General features: G+C 31.0%; 1 protein-coding gene and 2 pseudogenes across 10 annotated transcripts in view; 2 read left to right on the top strand and 1 right to left on the bottom strand.

The window, feature by feature from the left end:
• LOC107164091 (aryl hydrocarbon receptor spineless) overlaps positions 1-18,945 on the top strand; it is a 62,042-nt gene extending 43,097 nt beyond the window's left edge. For 5 of the 10 annotated variants that reach the window (XM_089226530.1, XM_089226528.1, XM_089226532.1 and 2 more), the window contains 9 exons: positions 7,129-7,244; positions 7,323-7,412; positions 11,128-11,349; positions 11,526-11,716; positions 12,764-12,870; positions 13,806-13,947; positions 14,273-14,806; positions 15,519-16,607; positions 17,354-18,945. In XM_089226530.1, coding sequence (XP_089082656.1) covers positions 7,129-7,244; positions 7,323-7,412; positions 11,128-11,349; positions 11,526-11,716; positions 12,764-12,870; positions 13,806-13,947; positions 14,273-14,806; positions 15,519-16,607; positions 17,354-17,657 — 2,795 coding nt within the window. In that variant the 3' untranslated portion in view covers positions 17,658-18,945. The remainder of the gene's footprint in view (positions 1-7,128; positions 7,245-7,322; positions 7,413-11,127; positions 11,350-11,525; positions 11,717-12,763; positions 12,871-13,805; positions 13,948-14,272; positions 14,807-15,518; positions 16,608-17,353) is intronic. The other 5 variants (XM_089226537.1, XM_089226536.1, XM_089226535.1 and 2 more) reach the window with 5 other exon arrangements.
• Positions 18,946-19,212: 267 nt separating this feature from the next.
• LOC149055828 (5S ribosomal RNA) lies at positions 19,213-19,331 on the bottom strand (annotated as a pseudogene).
• A 1,179-nt stretch (positions 19,332-20,510) lies between these two features.
• LOC149055827 (5S ribosomal RNA) lies at positions 20,511-20,631 on the top strand (annotated as a pseudogene).
• Positions 20,632-21,173: the final 542 nt, after the last annotated feature.

The following is a 21,173-nucleotide window of genomic DNA, read 5'->3' as shown; positions in this document are numbered from 1 at the left end:
AAACCGGTCGGTGTGCGGCCAGTGTTTTATTGTATATAGGTACAATTATACATTATACGTGCATATACGTATATTCATAAAATAATAATAATACCTTAGTCGTGTATATATACGTATTAATTATTATTATACAGTTGAACGGACAGCAGGAAAAAAAAGGAAAGAGAGAGAGACGATATCGGCATAGACTGGCCCTGCTGCTGTAGCAGCAGCTGACGTGTGACCGTTTGGGACATGATAGCGGGCCGCTGGTAATTACACCTAAACCGTATAGGTATAATGTCCTAATGACAGATATAAATCAAACGACCAGATGTTTTGGTGGCAGGCACCCCCTCCCCAATTCCCTTTTACCTTCCCCGCGATGATGTCATCGCCCCCACCTCACGGTATACGCCTTCTTTCCCGAGCTAGTTGGAAATTAATTACTTTGAATTGTAATTGTTTTTTTTTCGTTAGAGGATCAGCTATTATGTAAGTCGAACAACATATTAAAACAATAACTGCAACTGCAACTTACTCTATATGGTTATGGTACCGATTATATGGCAACAAAATATCACGAGTAGGGCTCTGAACTCAGTCTGAAGTTATGTAGAAGTTAAAAAAGGAAAAATATGCATGTAATTATAAACTAAAAATTGTAGAATATGCATGAAAAAATATCAAATATACAAGAAAAATTAATAAGTACTCGTAAAAAAAATTATTATTCAAAATTCCAAAAAAAACATTTTTCGTTATTAATACGCACTAAAATAAATGTAAAATATGTAAAAATTAATTTATACTATTAAATTGAAGTTTAATCGAAATTATCAAATATGAAAATGAAAAACCGTTTTTCATTTTGAAATTTTATTAAATTGAAGGAATAGTTTACAAAATATATTTAAAATAAATTCATTAGAATTTTAGTACGATAGAGTTAAATGCACATCAAACTGATTTCGTTAAATTTATAGTCGATTGCATCAATAATAATGAATACTACCTATTTTCTATATTATTATTAAAATACACATCTATAAGAAGAAAGATAATCAATTTTTCTTAGGAATATTTATCTTACCATATTAAATCAAGAATTATGCACTATTTCCCTAAAAAAAAAATATGCATTTTTAATTTTTAAATACGATAACTCGAATTTCTAAATTGGTTCGCTATAAATTGAAAACATACAGAATAATATGCAAATCCTTCAACTTTTTAGCCTTAATATTATGAGTCTGCTTTATATTTCAGTTTAGTCTCGATACTTTACATTTTTCGTATACCTAGCTACAATACCTATATGCCTATATAAATTTGCGTTAAATACGTAGAATAAACTATGGTATACATAGTACATACCACTGCATCTTATTTCAATAAAATCAAAGGTAGATACTATAAAGATTTAATTATTATAACTTGAATATTTTTGATATACATTTTGGAGTATCAATTTCTGTATTGATTTCGCAAATTAGTTGTCAACAATATAACTTAAAGGTTTTCGTACGTATTATAATGTGTATGTAAACATATAGAAGATATATAGTACTAGCTGTGTTTCAGACTAACCAAATTATTTTGCGGTCATGTTATACATGACAAAAAAACAACTTAACAGAAACCGTATAAAAACATGGGTACATTCTGGTTTCCATTCTCAAATCGGACTTATTTGCAATGTCAATACTTTTAAACATTGTATGATGAATGTATATTTTATAGTAAAATGTATGCCAAGAAAAAACAATGAAATTAGTCAATAATATTATATAAACAGTTCACTGCACACTGCAGTGTGAGATGTAACTCCAGTTTACCAAAATTCCCGTAATGCATACGCGCGAGGCTATAAATTACACATGCCTATACTATTATCACGTAATGTATCAAATCTTGCATTCTGCTGTAACGAGAATAAAACACCAGCAACTGATCAAATATACATACAATTTTTCTACCACAGCAGCTACTTTATATTGTATTTTATGGTCGTCCAAAACTCTATGTGGTCTCATAAGTCATTGATTTCGTTCGGCATTTGTATGTGTTTATTTAAGGATGTTCTCCAGCAATATTTTTTTATTCTTTTTTATATATATAATTTCCACACATATTGTATAGAAAGCTATTATTTTTTCAACAAAATTAAATTATTATTTTAATTTGTTTCTTGTCAATATTCGTTTTATTTAAATAAACGACTCATAAACACAATAGTAATACCTAGCGCTTCTATACATATTTCATTATTTTAATTATAATATAAAAGTAATATTTTTGATAACTGACAATTTACATGCTCTATATGACTATGCATAATTATTGTGCTAAGATAACATTAAATATTCTTCGTTTCACTTAAAATTGTATGGAACAGCAGCTGTCGGTTTTGTTTTGAAGTATACCTATATGTATATAAGGTCTCCCTGAATTTGTATTCCTTTAGTTTTTATACAAAAAGTAAAAATTCCATTACTTTCTTTAAACACTATAAGAGTAATTATTCTATGAAATTAGTAAAAGAAATAACTTGTTATTTTTATTTTCTTATTACCTTCAGGTTATAATAAGTAATTCACATAATATGCGTATTTCATTTATTTATCTAAAGAGATAAGTGTAAAATTTTATAAAATTATCAATAGTTTTACTTCTAGTATAATTAAGATTGTGTATTTTAGGTTTTTTAATCAATTTACAAATTGAAAAACAATATACAATAATTTTACAATACTTATATATCTGGATTGAAGGTAGTGAATAACCTCTTGAAAAATATTTTATAGATTCTAAGCGGAGCGATAATGTTTATTTCTTTTTTTTTTATTCTGTAAACACTTTTTCTCTATCTAAACTTGCTTAAAAGTATCAAGTGTAGCATCTTTTCTGAAAAGTAATGTTCTTGAGCTGGTACTTTAGAGAGGTCATTTTTTTATAAGCATTTAAAATTCAAACTTTGACTAAATACATAAAAATTACGGCTATGTTCAAATTATTTTAGATAGAAATTCATAAAAGTTTTTATTTTTAAACCTAAGATTTGAAAATTTAATACAAGGCTCCTAACATATTTTTACAATGACAGTTGAAAAATAAAAGAAATATATAGTCACAATTTTTTTTTACAAGCATTCAAAGTTTTAATTTTGACAACATACCTACATAAAAATCACGAAAATTCGCAAATTATTTTAAGCTAGAAATTCATAAAAAATTTTCTTTTTAAATCTAAGATTTGAAAATGTTTAATAATCTATAATATATCCTATACAGATAAACTGTTTCCACTCAGGATCGTTTTTCGTATACAATGTTATAATATCATTGGATTCAAATTTAGCTATCCATTACAGTAGGTAATTCACTCGTAACCTACAGTACAGCAGAGTGATATCCACAACTTACCCGCTTTTTTTTCAAGCATTTTCACAAATTTGTTCCCAATATGTGTATTAATTATTTTAGAGTAAAACATTCTTATGAAATTAGTGATTTAAAAATAAAGTAAATTTTAGATGAATTATTAATATTTTTAAATGATCAAATTACCTAACTATTTAACATTATATAGGTACATTTACTCATAATTTATTATACATTAATACAATGTTAAATGAATAAATAGTTTCTCAAAATTTTTAAAAATAATTCTTGTAATCAAATAAAACGGAATTATACAATCAAATGTGTATGGTGCGGTTTATTAGTGCGTTAAACCAATCAATTGGTCGATTGAATTTGTGATTAAAATTTTGAACAATATACTTGTAAGTTATCTTTTAATCGAATAAAAACACTTAGAGAAATTAAAATCAAAACGATATTTTAAACCGGAGATTTATTAATAATATTATGGTATATGTTTAAACGGGCAGAATTGGTGATGGATTTAATGTATGATGTTCATAAACATTTCCACAAAAAAATATGTAATGATTAAACCTTATATCTAAAACTGCGGCTAACAATATATAATATAGAAAAAACTATGCGTGGTAACCGGCGAAAATTCCTCAGACATAGATACAATTTTACTCTCATTTGGCATTTAAATAATGTGTTCGTGTGGGTTAAATATATACACACACATAATATAATACATACGTACCTATATAATGCAATATAATATATAAACATATACTAAATTTCATTATATACTACATAATTCACAACACAATTCCCACACGTCGATATTGTAGAAAGGATAGGACGCGTGTTGCGTTGCGGCGTAATGCACCGCGGAGGGAAATAAAACATCTCGAAAGTCATAAAAAGATATATGATATTATTTTTATTACAATAAACACACCGTGATCGCAGCTGGATAACGTCATGTTCAAAATGACCACGATAATTTTTTACAACATAATACGTCTTCACCCTTGATGTATCTGGGACTTCATATCCGGCTGGCGGTAATGGCTGCAGGGGGGACGAAATCCAGTTTACGTGGTATTTCGCCGAAATATTATTTTTCGAGCTCGCTTACCGATATGTGTACAACGTATAATACGTATAAACTATAATATATTATGTATAATATATGCGTATTATATTTTATATATATAATATATATATATAATAGTAGGTAGGCAGGCAGGTAGGTACAACCTGGGGGCGGCAGCGATCCAGAGAAGTGATCGGTGGTGGAGGGAGAGTGTAACGAGGGAGACACAAATCGTTTATTTGTGACCGAAGGGGTGGTTGTGGTGGATAGGGGATGATTTGTTTTGACGCCAGGTGCCCATGGTAACTGGATTACATATAAACGGCCGTGGTAGGATCGCGTGCGACGAACGGTTTTTCGACGCTGGCACCCTCCCCTTGTGATAACCCCCCTTTCACACTCACCACCTCCACTTACCAACATCAATTCTCCAACACCCACATATGCGTCCAATGATACAATGTATATGCGTACTGTGTATACCTATATACCTGTGAAAATGCGGCGCAGCTAGGATGAAACATGTGAAAGCCGAGCACGTCGTCGCACGTGCTTGGTTAGTCTTTCTCACAAGTTTTATTTCAAAAATCTGACATGTGATCTATTTATGTCACTCTACAAACGGGTTGCCGGTCGCACGGTGAGAAAAGCAATTCCATCACCACCGCCCCTATCACCCCTCACGTTACGCACGCTAAAGTTTCGCTTAAAAACTACATCGCGCGTAGGTATAATGTTCGTACACGTAAGGAATATACAGGTAGTTGCTGCGGTAAGTTTAATAAAAATTGTACGTCACGGGAAAAGTTTATGAATCCGGTTTTTATTACATATGGAATCATGGTTTTTTTTTTTTATATAATTTATTTTTTATGTTTATATAATATAATATATACGTACAACTGATAATTCATAAATAATAAAACATTCATACCATCCAGGCAAAGACCGCTGTGTACACAATAATAAATAATTTTCGTCCGGTTAATTAAAGCAAAACCACTGAAAGACCGTCGGGATAAAGAAGACGAACAAATGTGTAGAAGAGAGTGAGTGAGAGGGAGACGGGGAGCAGGATGAAAAGGGTATGCATACAGACCGAAGAGTTAGAGGTAATAAACTAGGCTCGTTAGTTGTCGTTTTAAGGTGGGGCGCCGATGGGTTACGATTTGTTTGGGATGTAAATAAGCCATCACCAGCGGGCGGCCGATAATTTTTATCATTATTTATTTATTTGTCTTTTCGTTATTTATTTACTATATGGATTTATTGCGCAAAGCACACACCGCGCGATTTGCTTTTTTCAGGGTTCTTTTTTAACGAACATGGAGCTCCAGTGAAAAGAAAAAAATGCAATAGATCACTTATTATTTATTTTTCATAAAAACCAAAAAAGATTTACATATTCCCACGCCTAATTCTAATGATTTTATAGTTAAAAATAAATAAAATTATACGTTTTGAATGCCTTGAATAAAGACACTTAACATACTAAAATAAATACATACAAAAAGAGTTTTATTATTTCACTCAAATTCGATCACATTTTATTTAATAGTTATTAAAACCTCATATTCTAAAAAAAAACACTAAAAATAGTTGTTATGTTTTCATCTCGGATCTTTAAAAGATCTTTTTAGTTTTACAATTTGAATCCTCTAACATGTGTAAATATTTTTCAATCGATAATGTAACATGAACTGAAAAATGTTGGTGGGCGCGATAAAAAATTACAAAATTCTTTATTATTATTTAGGATATAGTATATGGAAAATATAATCATGTAGATGAGATATAAAATATAAATTTATTAATACTCATAAAAATTAAATTTTTTGTGAACCATTCTACCAGTCGAGATTGTTTCGATTTTTAATTGTTGGCTATAATGTTAAGTAACTTGAATGATTTAAATCAGATTACCTATTACCATCATATAAAAAACAATAAAGGATGGATAAAATGCACAAACGGATTAATGTTCCTAGCTATTTTATAACGTCATGCCTCGAGTAATTTGGATAATTTTGACATTGGTATGTAAATATCGACTAGATAACCGTTAACTTAAAACACATGACAAAGAGTAGATTTACACTCGTTTCGATTTTATTAGGGTTAAATTGCAAGGAAAGCATAGAAAAATCTGATTAAAATGTTTATGTTGTGAATACCGGTTTTAAATTTGTAGTCTATACGTTCGTATTATTTATACAAAATAAATCTCGATAAATATGTATATTGGGCAATTCGCCAAATAACATTTTATAATGTTTTCAATTAACATTTTGTGTAATTCGTGATATAAAGTTACGATATGAAGTTATATGGTGTTACATTGAAGATCTAACCAACTTAACCTGCACGTAGTCTAATCTTTATGTGTATGTATATAATGCCTATATGTACTGATCAAAATAAAAACGTTGTATTTATGCGGGACTTATTTAAATTCCAAATAAAATGTTATAGCAACGAGACATATTCTATAGCTAATGATGCACGCGTGCATATTGTGTGTATAAGCGTTGAAGTATAGATAAATATCAGTATCAAATTGAATCATCACACTAGGGTGTACTTACTAATATAATAGGTAGTCGTTATACGGATGACTGACATAATTTCTACTACTCATGGTGTGATTAATAGCATTTTAATGTTTTATATTTTTTTTATAGTTACTATGCACAAGTCCAAAGAAGAACAAGCCAATATTACCAACTCCCAGTATCAGCGTTCCAGGACGTGTCCGGAGCCACATCATTTGTATTTGGACGGAGACATGTTCTTACAAGTGAATAATTAAATGCGAAATTTAATCATGAAAATACAAAACGATTCTAATATAAACTCTAATTATTACCTCATACAGGCATTAAACGGCTTTTTGGTGATGCTCACCTGTGACGGGGAGGTTTTCTTTGCGACACATACCATAGAAAATTACCTTGGCTTCCATCAGGTAACTTAAATGTATTAGATTTTTTTTATGTTTAAATATGAATGATGTACATTAAGCTTATGTTAAAGCCGATAATCAATAGATTTATTAAAATTGTTGGTATAAATGTATAATAAACAATAAACATGTGTACTGAAAATTGAAAGTAGGTACCTACATAATATTATAGTAACATTTCAACAGCTGCGTCTGTGCTCTGTATGCACGTGGGTACAATATAATGGGTCATGCAGATGTATTCTAACAAAAAAACCTACCTATATACTTTTATTGTATACGCATTTATCATATCATATATTATACCAATATATTATATACCAATGTGGCTATGTGTATAAAAGACACTTTCATTATTATTGTTATTTTAATTATGTTTTATTATGGTACTAATTTTTAACTGACAAATTAATTGAACATTTATAGCGCATATGTATACAACATTTGTATACAAAGCAATATTATTAAAGCATAACTTTCGTCAAACGAGAGACTCAGGTGTATGCAATAAAGTATAGGTATATTAAAATTTACAAGCTAAATGTATTTATGTCAATTGGTATTTAAAATCACAAGACTTTTTAAATCTAACAATTGTCATTAATAACAGAAAAATGCTGAACGTAAATATTATAAAATAATATTATTACCTGACATCGTTAAAGAAACAAATATTATTAACTTACACAGTCATTTATAAATTGTATTGTCTTTAAATGCATATCCCTCTAATGTTGATGGATAATATCAGAAAATCTAACAATCGTACATATTATGTTACAAACTATGTTTATAAATTTTCCGACATTTATTGAAATATAAAATAATATTTATTTTTTACTTCTCGAAATTATTTAAAAAATAATAATAAACAGGCCACCTCCTTATCATTTAAACGAAAACCAACGAACAAAGTTTCCTAATAATCACTATCAATCGCGCCGAACTGGAGATAACGTTGTTTGGTTATAGATAATTTAAATTAATTCGTTGTTGTGTAATATAACTATAAGTAGTAAGATTTTTCTAAATTTATATCAGTTATATTTATCATAATGTGATTAAATTCGTTCGGTTTGATAATAATGAGTCCTTATCTAAACTCACTTAGGACTATTTGAACATTTTAAACATGAAAACGTCGAATTTTGTCCATTTTAAAGGTTACTAATTAAATAATTAATAAAGTTATAAATTATAATACATGAATGATCTATTATATTATGTTTCAAATATCTAACGATCAAACTACAAAAAAACATAGATAAGAAAAATTGAATGAAGCTACGTATAATATACGCGATAGAGCGAACAACCATATTTTATGAAATATATGTGTATTTTTTTTGTATTTATTTAAGTGGCCTAACTTATTCTAGATATTAATTTTATATTACATAATCGATTACTTATATCAAAAATGAGCATACTATCAGTTTTTACAACCCTCAAAATTAAAAATAGTAATCAAAGTAGGTATTTATCTTTTTTAAACCACTTTCTCGAAGAATAAAAACGATTCTAAGGTTTTAGGCTCTGTTTTGGTTATTCTTTATTAACTGCCAATAATTTGTATTATTAAACAAACTTATAATTATCTATATCTGATAAATGTAATTAACTATTTTTGTCAACACAATTAGTAAATATGATAACTTTATACATAAATCACACAGTACGCTATTATAATCTATAACAACAATAATTATGAACAGGCCACCTATTGATAGTACCCTCCACAGTAGAATTTATTTTATTCAATCAAAATAATAATTCAAGGACCATCAATTCAAAATTTGAATAAGGCATGGCCTATAAGGTATTCGAATTAACCAACGTTTAACAATACTCAGTTTGTGCTATTTATGCTATTTATTCTAGTTAATCATGAAAATATTGTACACCTAATATTATTTTTATTGGAATGATAATTTAGCTATAAATTATAATATGATGTGAGTTTTTATTAAATATAATTTTTTTTTTTTTAAATATAGAAATTTGAAAGGTTAGGAAAAATTAAAGAAATTGTAGTTTGTTTTTATTCGTGATACAACTTCAGCTGCTAAGGTTATTAACTTGCAACAAAAATGAAGGTATTCAGTTACATATAAATGATACAATAGTTTCTTAAATTAGTTAAATTGTAGTTTATTAATGACATATTAGTATATTAGTATTTACATTTATAGTGCCGAATTATTAAATATATTAAGTATATTTAATTTAAAGATATCATATTAACATGGATTAAATGAAACGTGTTTGAATAATGTCAATGTTCGTGTTATAAACTAGTTAAAAAAAATATAGACATTTTATCACATTTTCAAACACTGTTGATCTACTTTTCTACAAGATATAAATATTCACATTGAATTTAACATACAATTATACAAAGTAAACACAATTTGAACATATATTATGTCGGTACTTTTTTGGAAACTGTCATTGATTTTCAATAATACTAAAGCCTAATTTTGGAAATTATTTACTGATTTATATCTTATTTTTCCTCGATAACAGGTAAGAGGTGGGAGTAATCAAAGGGAAATTAGAGAACATGGTGTGGTAAGTGAACCATGTTTCCTGAAACTTTGTGCGCATTTTAATATTAACCCGGTAATTATTATTACTCACCATTCCAATTGTAATACTTTCTACTTTTTGATATAGATACATTAAATTATAAAATATCATTTTTATTCTATAACTTAAGTGAACCGATATTTTACGATGAATTAATATGAATGTGCATATGCATGACGACCAGACGCGGATCCATAAAAATTTAACAGGGGGTGCTCAAAAAAAAAATTGTTACACCTTACTATTTATTTAAATATTACCATTTTCTATTTGATTTATTAGTGCTAACTTTTTTTTCATAATAATTGTTATCGGTGTTTTCCGCCGTTGGCGCGTGTCGTTATACACACGAGTATACTTCGAAAACAATAATTAACAATAATAGTTATTATTGTCGTATAGTGACGGCGATAACAAAAAGCACCGAAATCATTATTATTATTAATTTTATTTTGAAAAATAACAAATTATATAATTTATAATATAAATTTATTTTGTTGGTATCTAGATGACAGGGGGTGCCTGGGCACCCATAGCCCCCCTCTGAATCCGCGCCTGATGACGACAGTATTAAAACCTACATTCTGCCAACCTATACCACATAATAAATGTATAATAAATAATAGTAATAATAATAAAGGTATAATAAATGTTAGATTTTAAAAAATCTTTTAACTATAAACAATTTGTTGAGTAAAAAAACTAATAATAAATAGTAAATATTATTTACAAGCTCAGTATTAAAAAAAAAAAAAAACAGAATATTTATATTATAGCTACTATACATTTAGTGTCGTGCTTTGTGGTATATTATGCGCATGATGCATATTTAAGTCTGATGCTACAACCATAGTATGGTTAAACAATCAACTCCGTAGTGCTCGCTCTACTATAATGATTAATGAGTAATGGAATTGTCAATGCAATATAAAAAACATAATTGTGTATTTAAGGTATTTTTACTTTTGTTCTATGGTTTAAGGTTTTATTCATAATTACTGACATTTATAATTCGATTTTAAAGTGTTAGTTTCGACATTCTTCCTCAAAATATCCATGTTGTTGTCATTTTATATCACATGAATATTATGTTCTTATTATAAAGCTATCGTTTGATTTAAATTCACAGTCCGACATTGTTCACCAGTCAGTTTACGAACTAGTGCATTCCGAGGACCGAGAGGAGTTGCAGAGACAGCTCATGTGGAATTCTGCCATACCCACGGAACCGGGGTCGCCGTCTCCGTCCATCACATTGCACGAGGCCTTGCACCCGGATAACGGCCGTCTGTTGCAACGTAGTTTCACCATCCGTTTCCGGTGTCTGTTGGACAACACTTCCGGTTTTTTGGTAAAATAAATTTACAACAACTACAATAATAATAATAATAATAATGAATAACACATAATTTTATATAATATAACATATTTATACAATTACTAATTATGTACAGTCCCATTTTTTCATGTCTTCTTCATTTATGCAATAATACGACAAAAATAAATGTAACTTTTTTTTATGGATAGAGACTAGACGTCCGTGGAAGGATAAAAGTAATTCATGGCCAAAACCGCAAGTCAGATGAACCACCACCATTGGGCCTTTTCGCGCTATGCACGCCGTTTGGCCCACCGTCTTTACTTGAAATACCGCACAAGGAAGTCATGTTTAAGAGTAAACATAAATTGGATCTCAGCCTAGTGTCTATGGACCAAAGGTTTGTGTCATCTTATTTTCTATAATTTAATTTGTACATAGATATATTTCATTTATATATTTTAAAATTCTAATCATAATATTACACCGCTTTATTTTATTTTATGCGTTTGTTATATTATATGCAGTCCTCTAAATATATATACTATCTGATATGGTATACTATATATTATTAAATTCATTTTTAAAGCCTCATCTGATGTATGCATATTTTTAAAATTTAAATTTACTCTCTTCACAAATTATTTGTATAGGTATAATTTAAAAAGATTATTTAACATAAAACTTATATATTAATATTCCAATATTATATTACTTATACAGAGAAATTGTTTTAACATTTGTTAATATTCAATTAAGTTTTGAAAATATTTATTTACATAATTCAAAGTCACAAAAAATAAAATCAAAGTTATTTTTAACTTTATTTCATAGTTGTTATTACTTTGTAAGCTTTTTAATTTTATGATTGACAATATAACATAGGTACATTTTAGACTTTAAGCAGGGATCCTCCGCGTGTATTTTTAATTTTGAGGGTAAATAATCTTACAACATATTCTGCAACCAGAGACCTAAAGATTTTTTCTGCATTGATATACAAAATAACAAAATCAAAAAATTACACTACCTCCGCTTAAAATCTTAAAGATGAATGATTGTGTTTCTATTAAAATTTAAAAATTATATCTGAAAACTATGTCCCTACCTAATTAGATAATAATAATAATACTAAAGAATTGAAATTTTTATTAAATAACCATATTAATATTTTTTAGCATACCTACTATAAATATATTTTGACACTTTTGATCTACTTATAGACATTTTAAATCGTTTAGTTTTTTTTTAGTCTTATGTATTATTTGATTTCTCTTTTAGATTACGGTCTAAAATATCAAAAAAATACAATGTCATTACTTCTTTTATAACTGTTTGAAGTTCAAACACGCTAATACTTTGTGAGATAATATAATTTTGTAGTTCCGCATTATATAATATTAATCATGACGATTTAACACACGATTGAACATAATTTTTTTTTCAGAGGCAAGTTATTATTAGGTTATTGTGATTCCGAACTCGCCAATATGGGAGGATATGACTTAGTCCATTATGACGATTTAGCGTACGTGGCCAGCGCCCATCAAGAATGTAAGTGTTTTTAAACTGGATATTTCATATTATACACATCAATACCTATAATACTTCATAAAATATTATGATATAATAATAAATACCAAATACCTACCTCAGATGCAGATGCACATATTGCTTGTTTCTCACTTAGTCACCGCCATAATCTAAATTTATAATTATTGTATAGGTATAGATATATAATGTACAGTTACATATAGTATTTGCTATACTATGTGTTCCGGAGGGAAGTGACCATCCGCCGTCATATGAAAGTAAACCTAAAATGATGAAAAAAAAATAACTTTAAAGTGGGGGTCTAACTCTATTATTTGTTAAGTTATGGGCAAATTTCAGTTTTTTTACCTTTATGTTTCTCCGAAACTTTTCAACATTTTAACATAATTTTTTTTTAATTTTAAAGCAATTTAATTATCCTATCAACCAACATATGCAGTTAAACCAGAATTATGTAAATTATTATTATTAAATTGAAAAAAGTAAATTTTTTTATCAAAAGTTGGATTTTTTAAAAATAAATCTCGTATTACTCAAAATAATTCAATATTTAGTGTGAGTTTTTTTTTATGTACATTATTCTACTGAATAATGCCTAGACTACCTTATAAGTTTATATAGTATAGCTAGGTATCTATAATTCACATAACTATAATCCACATCTATGATAATTTTTGCTGGAATAAATAACATATTAGTTTATATCGTCCAAAGTTAAAAAATAAATATTCAAAATCACGATGAATATTTAACTATGATGATGTGTTTTGGTCTATCACTACAAAATCACACTATTATACTATATTTAATAGTAACAAAAATAAAATTCATAAGCATGAATAAATTTTTAAACGAGTTTAAAAATGTTTAAAATTGTTTAATCTCTTTAAAAAGCCCGTGCAATTACTTTAATTCGAAATGTTTTTGTTTTTTAGTGTTAAAGACTGGAGCATCGGGAATGATTGCCTATAGGGTTCAGACCAAACCGGGCACGTGGCAATGGCTACAGACTAGTTCTAGACTAGTTTATAAAAACTCAAAACCTGACTTTGTGATAGGCACGCACAGACCTTTGATGTAAGTATCTATATAATATATTAACTTATAACGACAACGTATATATATCCTGTGACCGGCGAGAGAATACTCCGATCCCCCCCCCCCCAGAACCCTGCCATCATCGAAACCTATTCCCCGATGGCAGCGTGTCATATAGGGATGCGTAGAAGACCGATTTTCGTCGGTTCGTGAAATGTTCTCTCGCTGGACAGAGTGTAGGTACTTACGCACTAATTTTCGGTTGAGCGTAAACGCTATGCAAACACCACGCCTATGCTGAACGCTGCGGACCAACAATGTATTATAATATAGCACCGTTTTTCTGCATTCCCCCGGTATACAGGGAAGAAGAAGGCCGCGATCTGTTGGGTAAGCGGACCATGGATTTTAAGGTCAGTTACTTGGACGCGGGACTGACGAATAGTTACTTCAGCGATTCGGAACAGCTGTCCGGCTCGTTGACGACGTCCACCACCGCGACGTCCACCACCGGCGCCGGAACAACCGGGTCGCCCGGTCAAACGCAACCGTCGCAGCCTAGACGCCGATACAAAACGCACCTACGAGACTTTCTGTCTACATGCCGGACGAAACGGAAACTGTCGGCGAGCACCGCGACTCCGGCACCGACTGTGGCGGCAACCGTGGCCATCGATTATCCGGCGGCCGTTCAGGCACCTTCGGCGCACACGGCACCGCCGCCAACCGCCGACGTCCTTTACACGAACTTAAACACGGCGGCGCTGTATTCGGCCGGACCGTACAATGGGGCAGTTGTCGCTGATAACGGTGGATACCACCAGACGAATTTCCATCAGACCCTCTACGACACTCGAATACCGTACCTGACGGCCACAGACAACCTGTTCCAATATAGGTAAAGTATAATGTTTAGTAAAAATTGAGTTTATAAAAAAAAAAAAAACCAAAAGGTTTTATATTATAGACATAGTGTATAAATTAATACATTTATCTATGGATTTATGTGACACATATACCTAAAACATCATATAAATAATTAAACACCATACAATAACTACACCTATGTAGAGTAGGCATATTATCTAACTAGGTACAAGGTAATTCGCTCAGTATGATCACTCCTTCCATTTTTGTACGTCGATAATGTTATACAAATTCAGATTTTTAAAAGTCTGAATACACCTAATAGATAAAAATACTATATTTTTGCATACTAATAAGTAATAGTTTATTAAAATTTCCCAAATGTAATATATTTTATATGCTTTGTAAAACCATTATTAAGAACTATTACCCTTAAATACATAAACTTTAATTACTCAAAAACTACGCATTCTAAAATTTAATTTAAGTACACCAAAATTAATTTATTAATAAAAAGTAATAAGTGTTAACAGTAAAAGCAAGAGGTTTTCATTCGAAAAAATAATTTGTATCGCCACAGACCACACATTAAAACAATCTACAAGTTTTTAAAAATATATTTTTTAAGAAGGTCTACTTAAAACTTATAATAATCAAAATTCGAATAAATTCAAAAAGGATAAACGGGAAGGAATGTTAACAGACTATATTGTATATGACATACTTTTTTTTTTAATTTGCAGGCCTTTGGGCAACTACTACACCGAATACCATACACCGGCCACTACACCATACATGGGCAATGGATTTTTAGACATTAGTCCCAGGGGACCCGTACAGTGTGGTCTGCCCACATACGATCAGCTGACCACGGTGACTGTGGGTGGCAGGGAATGCGGAGACAAGTTGTACGGATCGCCACCAGTGGTGTCGATGGATCATCACCAACAACAACAGCAGCAGCAGCAGCAGCACCTACACCACCACCATCACCACCACCAGCAGCAGCAGCAGCAACAACAGAGCGGCGAAGACAACATAGGAAAATGTCATATGGACACCTCTACAGCCGCCGCCGCCGGTTTACCGTACCTGATACCATTGTGCGACGTTCAGTTCCGCACGAAGAGCTCCTCGCCACCGGTGCCGAATGGTCTGAAAATCGAAGACTCAAAATCTGAGTACGGAATGCAATCGTCTGATTCGGATGTCCCCAGGCAAACGGTACTCATGTGGGGCACGTGTGTTGGGGACTCTTCGTCGTCGTCGCCGCCCAACCAATCGCCGGGCGGCGGCGGCAACGGTGTTAATAATAGTAACGGAGGCGGCGGCGGCGGCGTTGGCGGCGGTGTTAATGGCAGTGGCAGTGGAACGGGAGGAGGTGGTGCTGGTTGTGCTAACGGTGGTGCTGGTGGTGGTGCCAGCGTTACTGGGAATGTAGGTAGTGGTAGTGCCGGTGGTGACAGTGGTGGTGATCCGAGGACGTCACCACAGATCAACGGCCATCCACCGTCGCCGTACGTGCAGCGGAAGAAAATGTCACCACCCGCGCCGCAACAGCCACCAACCGGAAGTCCATCCGACCAGCTTTGCAAGTCACATCTACAATCGGACATGCCAGACACACCGCCAAGCCCGACGGCAGCGGCCGCAGCAGCGGCAGCCGCGTACGCTAACCACCATCACTACCATCACCAAAACCAGTATCATCACCACCATCATCATCAGCAGCATCATCTGACCGGGGGCCCTGAGGTATGGACACCCCCGCACGCGCACCCACCACCACCACCACCTCCACCGCACCACTTCTATGCTTATCACCACCACCAGTGAGTGTTTTTATTTTTGAGCACAGGCATGCGCAATGCGATCGAATCCAAAAATCAACTCATTTTCTATACATATACCTAGTAGACATGAAAATACTTGAAACGAGTTATCAGTAACCATGCGTTTTAAATTTTTAAGTAACGATAATTTTTCTTGAAATTAATTGTTTTTAGTTTTTTTATCCGATCGCGGTGCGCATAAACCATGCTTTACCGCAATCACACGATCATTTAACACTAAACTGTATACAATTATATTTTTAAATTCTACAATAAGTAAATCGTAAATGGTAAATATTATGTATCAATATAGCTCACATAACACTTGCAGTAATACAAATGAACGACAGCAAAAATTTTTATGGTATTATTCATTCGAATGCATTTCCAGAGCTCAAAGTATTAGTTTTAAATATGCGAAAATATTATGTAGGTACATTTAATTGTATTGATAATTATAATGATTTCGATGCACAAACTTGGATCTTATCAATAGTTTGTCGATTGTTTAAACGAAAAAGCGGTATGCCTTAGATACAAAATGTACTTCAAAAGTTCAAATCGTATAAAATCTATCTAAATAGCTATAAGTTCACGTAGCTTTTATATAAATGAATAGACGTAAAGCACGTAAAAAATGTATCGCGTATAATAAAGTTATTAGTTATAGACGATAGAAATATGATCAAAAACACGTGCGTAACATTAACTGTGACATTGACCCCGTCGATTTGTATTTATTTCAGCAGCAGCAGCAACAGCAACAGCAACAACAACAACAACAACAACACCACCATCACCACCTCCACCACCAACAGCAGCACCAGCAGCAGCAGCAGCAGCAGCAGCAACAGCAGCAGCAGCAGCAGCAGCAGCATGGTCGATGCCTATCATCACGATCCGTACCACCACAACAACTACTATCATCTGTACAATCCCACTGCTCACCACCAAACCGCTGTAATGCCGGCCCCGGCTCAGTACCCGAGTCCGTCTCAGTCGCGGTTAAATCACAGGACTGCAGTCCTCTGTTGTCCATCTCGGAGGTGACCAACACGCTGTTAAACCAGTAATATTAACAATGGAAATGCGCGTACCAACCGACTCGTTTTATTAATAAAATATTAATATATTATATACAGCCGTTTGTCACACGTCTTTTTATATTATGTAGGTAACCAAGTTGTCCATATTATGTATAAGTTCTAAGCAGGACCGTATTAGTAAAGCATAGCTTTTCAACGATATACCACTTGAGTCGTATTCGGAAGAAAGGTTTTTTATTGCGCGACGAGAGTGATATTATCGCGGGGAAGCAACGATATGTACTTATCATATTATTTACGGCGGTAACAAACGGGTTTCTGACACTCTACACAACGTAGGTACGCCCATAGACATATTTAAACAACTTGATGGCCGACTTTGAAGTTAAATCGCCATATGCCTAAACGGCAATGTTTACATTTTTATGTGATAACAATATTTGATAACAACAAAAATGTGTTTACAACTCGGTAGAAAATAGTAATTTATAATGGTTTTTTCCGTTATCAATATCGTGTTATCACATAAAAATGTAAACATTGCCGTTTAGGCAAATGGCGGACAAACTTCAAAATTCTGTACAGTATTTGGGGATAGTCGGCTATCTAGTTGTTTATATATGGTCGAAGGGAACACCTCTATTATATTACTGATTTCGTCGTTGGTTCGGCCCACAATATTATGTTGATTTTATTATTATTCAAATAAAATATTATATCATTTATTACTCACTAAATGATATCATCATGAAAATAATTTCTTACTTTATATTTCTCTCCAGACTTTTGCTCTTCTATTTTAATATTATGTAATTCATTGCACAAAAACTGATTATTATCAAAACATGTTTTCGTATAAACCACTCCCTTATATTATATTTAAAACTTGTATTTTTTTCATTGTAAAATCGATTTATTTTAGTTTTTATGGTTTGTTTCTGTGATACGAATAGGCTACAATAATGATATTGTAATTTTTGTGAAACTATTCGCGCTGTGTTTCGTAGACGTAACCTAGTTTGTATTTTTACAGTAATAATTATTTTCGATCGCTTCGACATGTAAAGTTTTTTCTTATTGGACAGATCATAAGATTATACATTATAATATATACATGTATACCATATACATTACATTGCTTGTAAAAATATTGTATACATAATATTTACCTATCTATATTGAATCTTCTTAATTTATTTATTTGTAATATTTTCTTTTTTTGTTATTATTGACCCATTTGTAATTTATTTTTGTACATACTTAATTATTTATTATAAATTATTAATTTGAAATTACCAACGACTATTATTTAAAAAAAATATTATTAAGTTTGATTCAGTTTCACAATGATGCAATTGTGTTTAAAATACTAAATTTATTTTATTGTCAATTACCCTAAAATGATTACAATCTCGTACATATATTATATTGCTATTCAAAATAACGTATTGTCCTGGCACCAAAATATTACAAAATATTAAAATACTACCGATTCATTTTTCAACTATCTAGTACGCTATTTGATATCAAAAACTTTCAACTAAAAAGTTATAAAAAAATGCCAACGGCACGTAGTGTTCCCAAGCGGTCACCCATCCAAGTACTAACTACGCCCGACGTTGCTTAATATCAGTGATCGGACAAGGACTGGTGTATTCAACGTGGTATGGTCGTTGACGACTGAAATGTATTATTTTATTTTATTTACAGGTCGTATTTCTCATTTAATATTTGTATAAATAAGAAATATTGATTATTAAGGTAGTCGTCACAAATCATCAGGTTAATATTGAATATTGAATAATAATATATCTATTATAATAAATAATAGGATTCATCACTGATAAATTCGACCCACAGAGTTATCCGTAGGTACATGTTCAACTCAACTCTCAACAATATTTTCGGCCAGCAGCCCCTTATAACTTGAGCTCTCCAAAAACTACAATGTTATTTTATTGTGATATTATCCGTTTGATTTAGGCTAATTTCAATGAAACCCAATTCAGGAATCCCTTCCCTCCGAAACTCATTGCAGTAAAATTTCAATTTTATTTGTATCATGAGGTTAAAAATTAAAATTAAGTCAAATAAAATCACTTCAGAACATGAAAAATAAAATAAAGGGAACAAATTAACTATACACCACTCAACGAAAGAATATTAGAATATTATTTGAAAAAATGTATCTATAATTTTACATATTTAGTCAAAATATATTAACATTTGTCAAACAGTTTTAGTTTTTATAATCGAGATGAAAATGGTAGTATATATTAAATGGTAAATAATTTAGTTATTTCAATCACAATATTCTCATGAAATTTAGTATTATATATTGATTATAAATATTAGAAGGTATATAATATATATACTATATTAGAGGGTACCTATTTATATTTTAGGTACTCAGCAATATTATAGGGTGACTATAGGAGACAGGCCGTCTTCGCTTAGAACCATTTTTCGTATACACTGATTTTATATCACTAATTTCAAATTTTTCATTTCTATATTACAAAGACTTTTCTAGACACCTAATGTACAAAAGAGCGTTATATACTTGACCGATTTTGTTCTTATGAAAATATATAGCCGGAATATAGGTAGTACCTATTAACTATTACCTAAGGATTAAAAAAATATTTACAAACTTAACAAATCAAAGGGATTGACATTTTTGATAATATGAAATGTGAAACTAGTAATGATAAAATAAGTATATTCATTTTAAGTTCGCATTAAAAAAAAAAAAAATACTTCGACATTAAATTTATTTTGTTGTATAACGAAAATTTATTATATTGATAACAGATTAATTTGATCTCTAAATAAGATAAAATACTAAGAACTAAACGCCAACGACCATACCACGTTGAGTACATCAGTTCTCGTCCGATCACTGAAGTTAATGGCAACGTCGGGCGTAGTTAGTACTTGGATGGGTGACCGCTTGGGAACACTAAGTGCCGTTGACATTATTCTTTACTTTTTAGTAAAAGTTTTTGATACAAATAGCACACTAGATTGCTAAAAAATGAGTCAGTACTTTTTAATATTATGTGAAACTTTTATAACACACTACAGTACAGCTAAGAACTATTGCAAAATGTAATAGACTACGAACAATTTTGTACTGATCTCAATAATTTATTTTAATTTAATTAAAATAAATGCTGTTGTAAATTACTATGTACGTCATAGTTTTTATATCAATAAATAAGTAAAAAATCTATAGAACTAACATGTTAATAAGAACATGACAGTGTCATAATAGTGTCTTTGCCAGATCTGACCAGCGGACGTATAACAAAGGTAAAGTTATATATTTAACTATTTGTACATCTTAAGTTGAATATTATCTAATAAGTATAAATATATATAGTATACATTTTACCCTCAACTAACCCCATAAATCTGGACGTGATCGATAATATTTTAAGCCTTACACTAGACCAGGACAAATATAAAAATCTACAATTTTATTAAATTATAATTTAAATTTTGAATTTTAGGTTCG

Source organism: Diuraphis noxia, unplaced genomic scaffold, assembly GCF_037042655.1.
Source record: "Diuraphis noxia isolate RWA-SAM2 unplaced genomic scaffold, SU_Dnox_SAM2 contig0004, whole genome shotgun sequence".
NCBI lineage: Eukaryota > Metazoa > Arthropoda > Insecta > Hemiptera > Aphididae > Diuraphis > Diuraphis noxia.
Note: the sequence above shows the minus strand (reverse complement) of the source record. Positions and strands in the feature narration are given on the sequence as shown.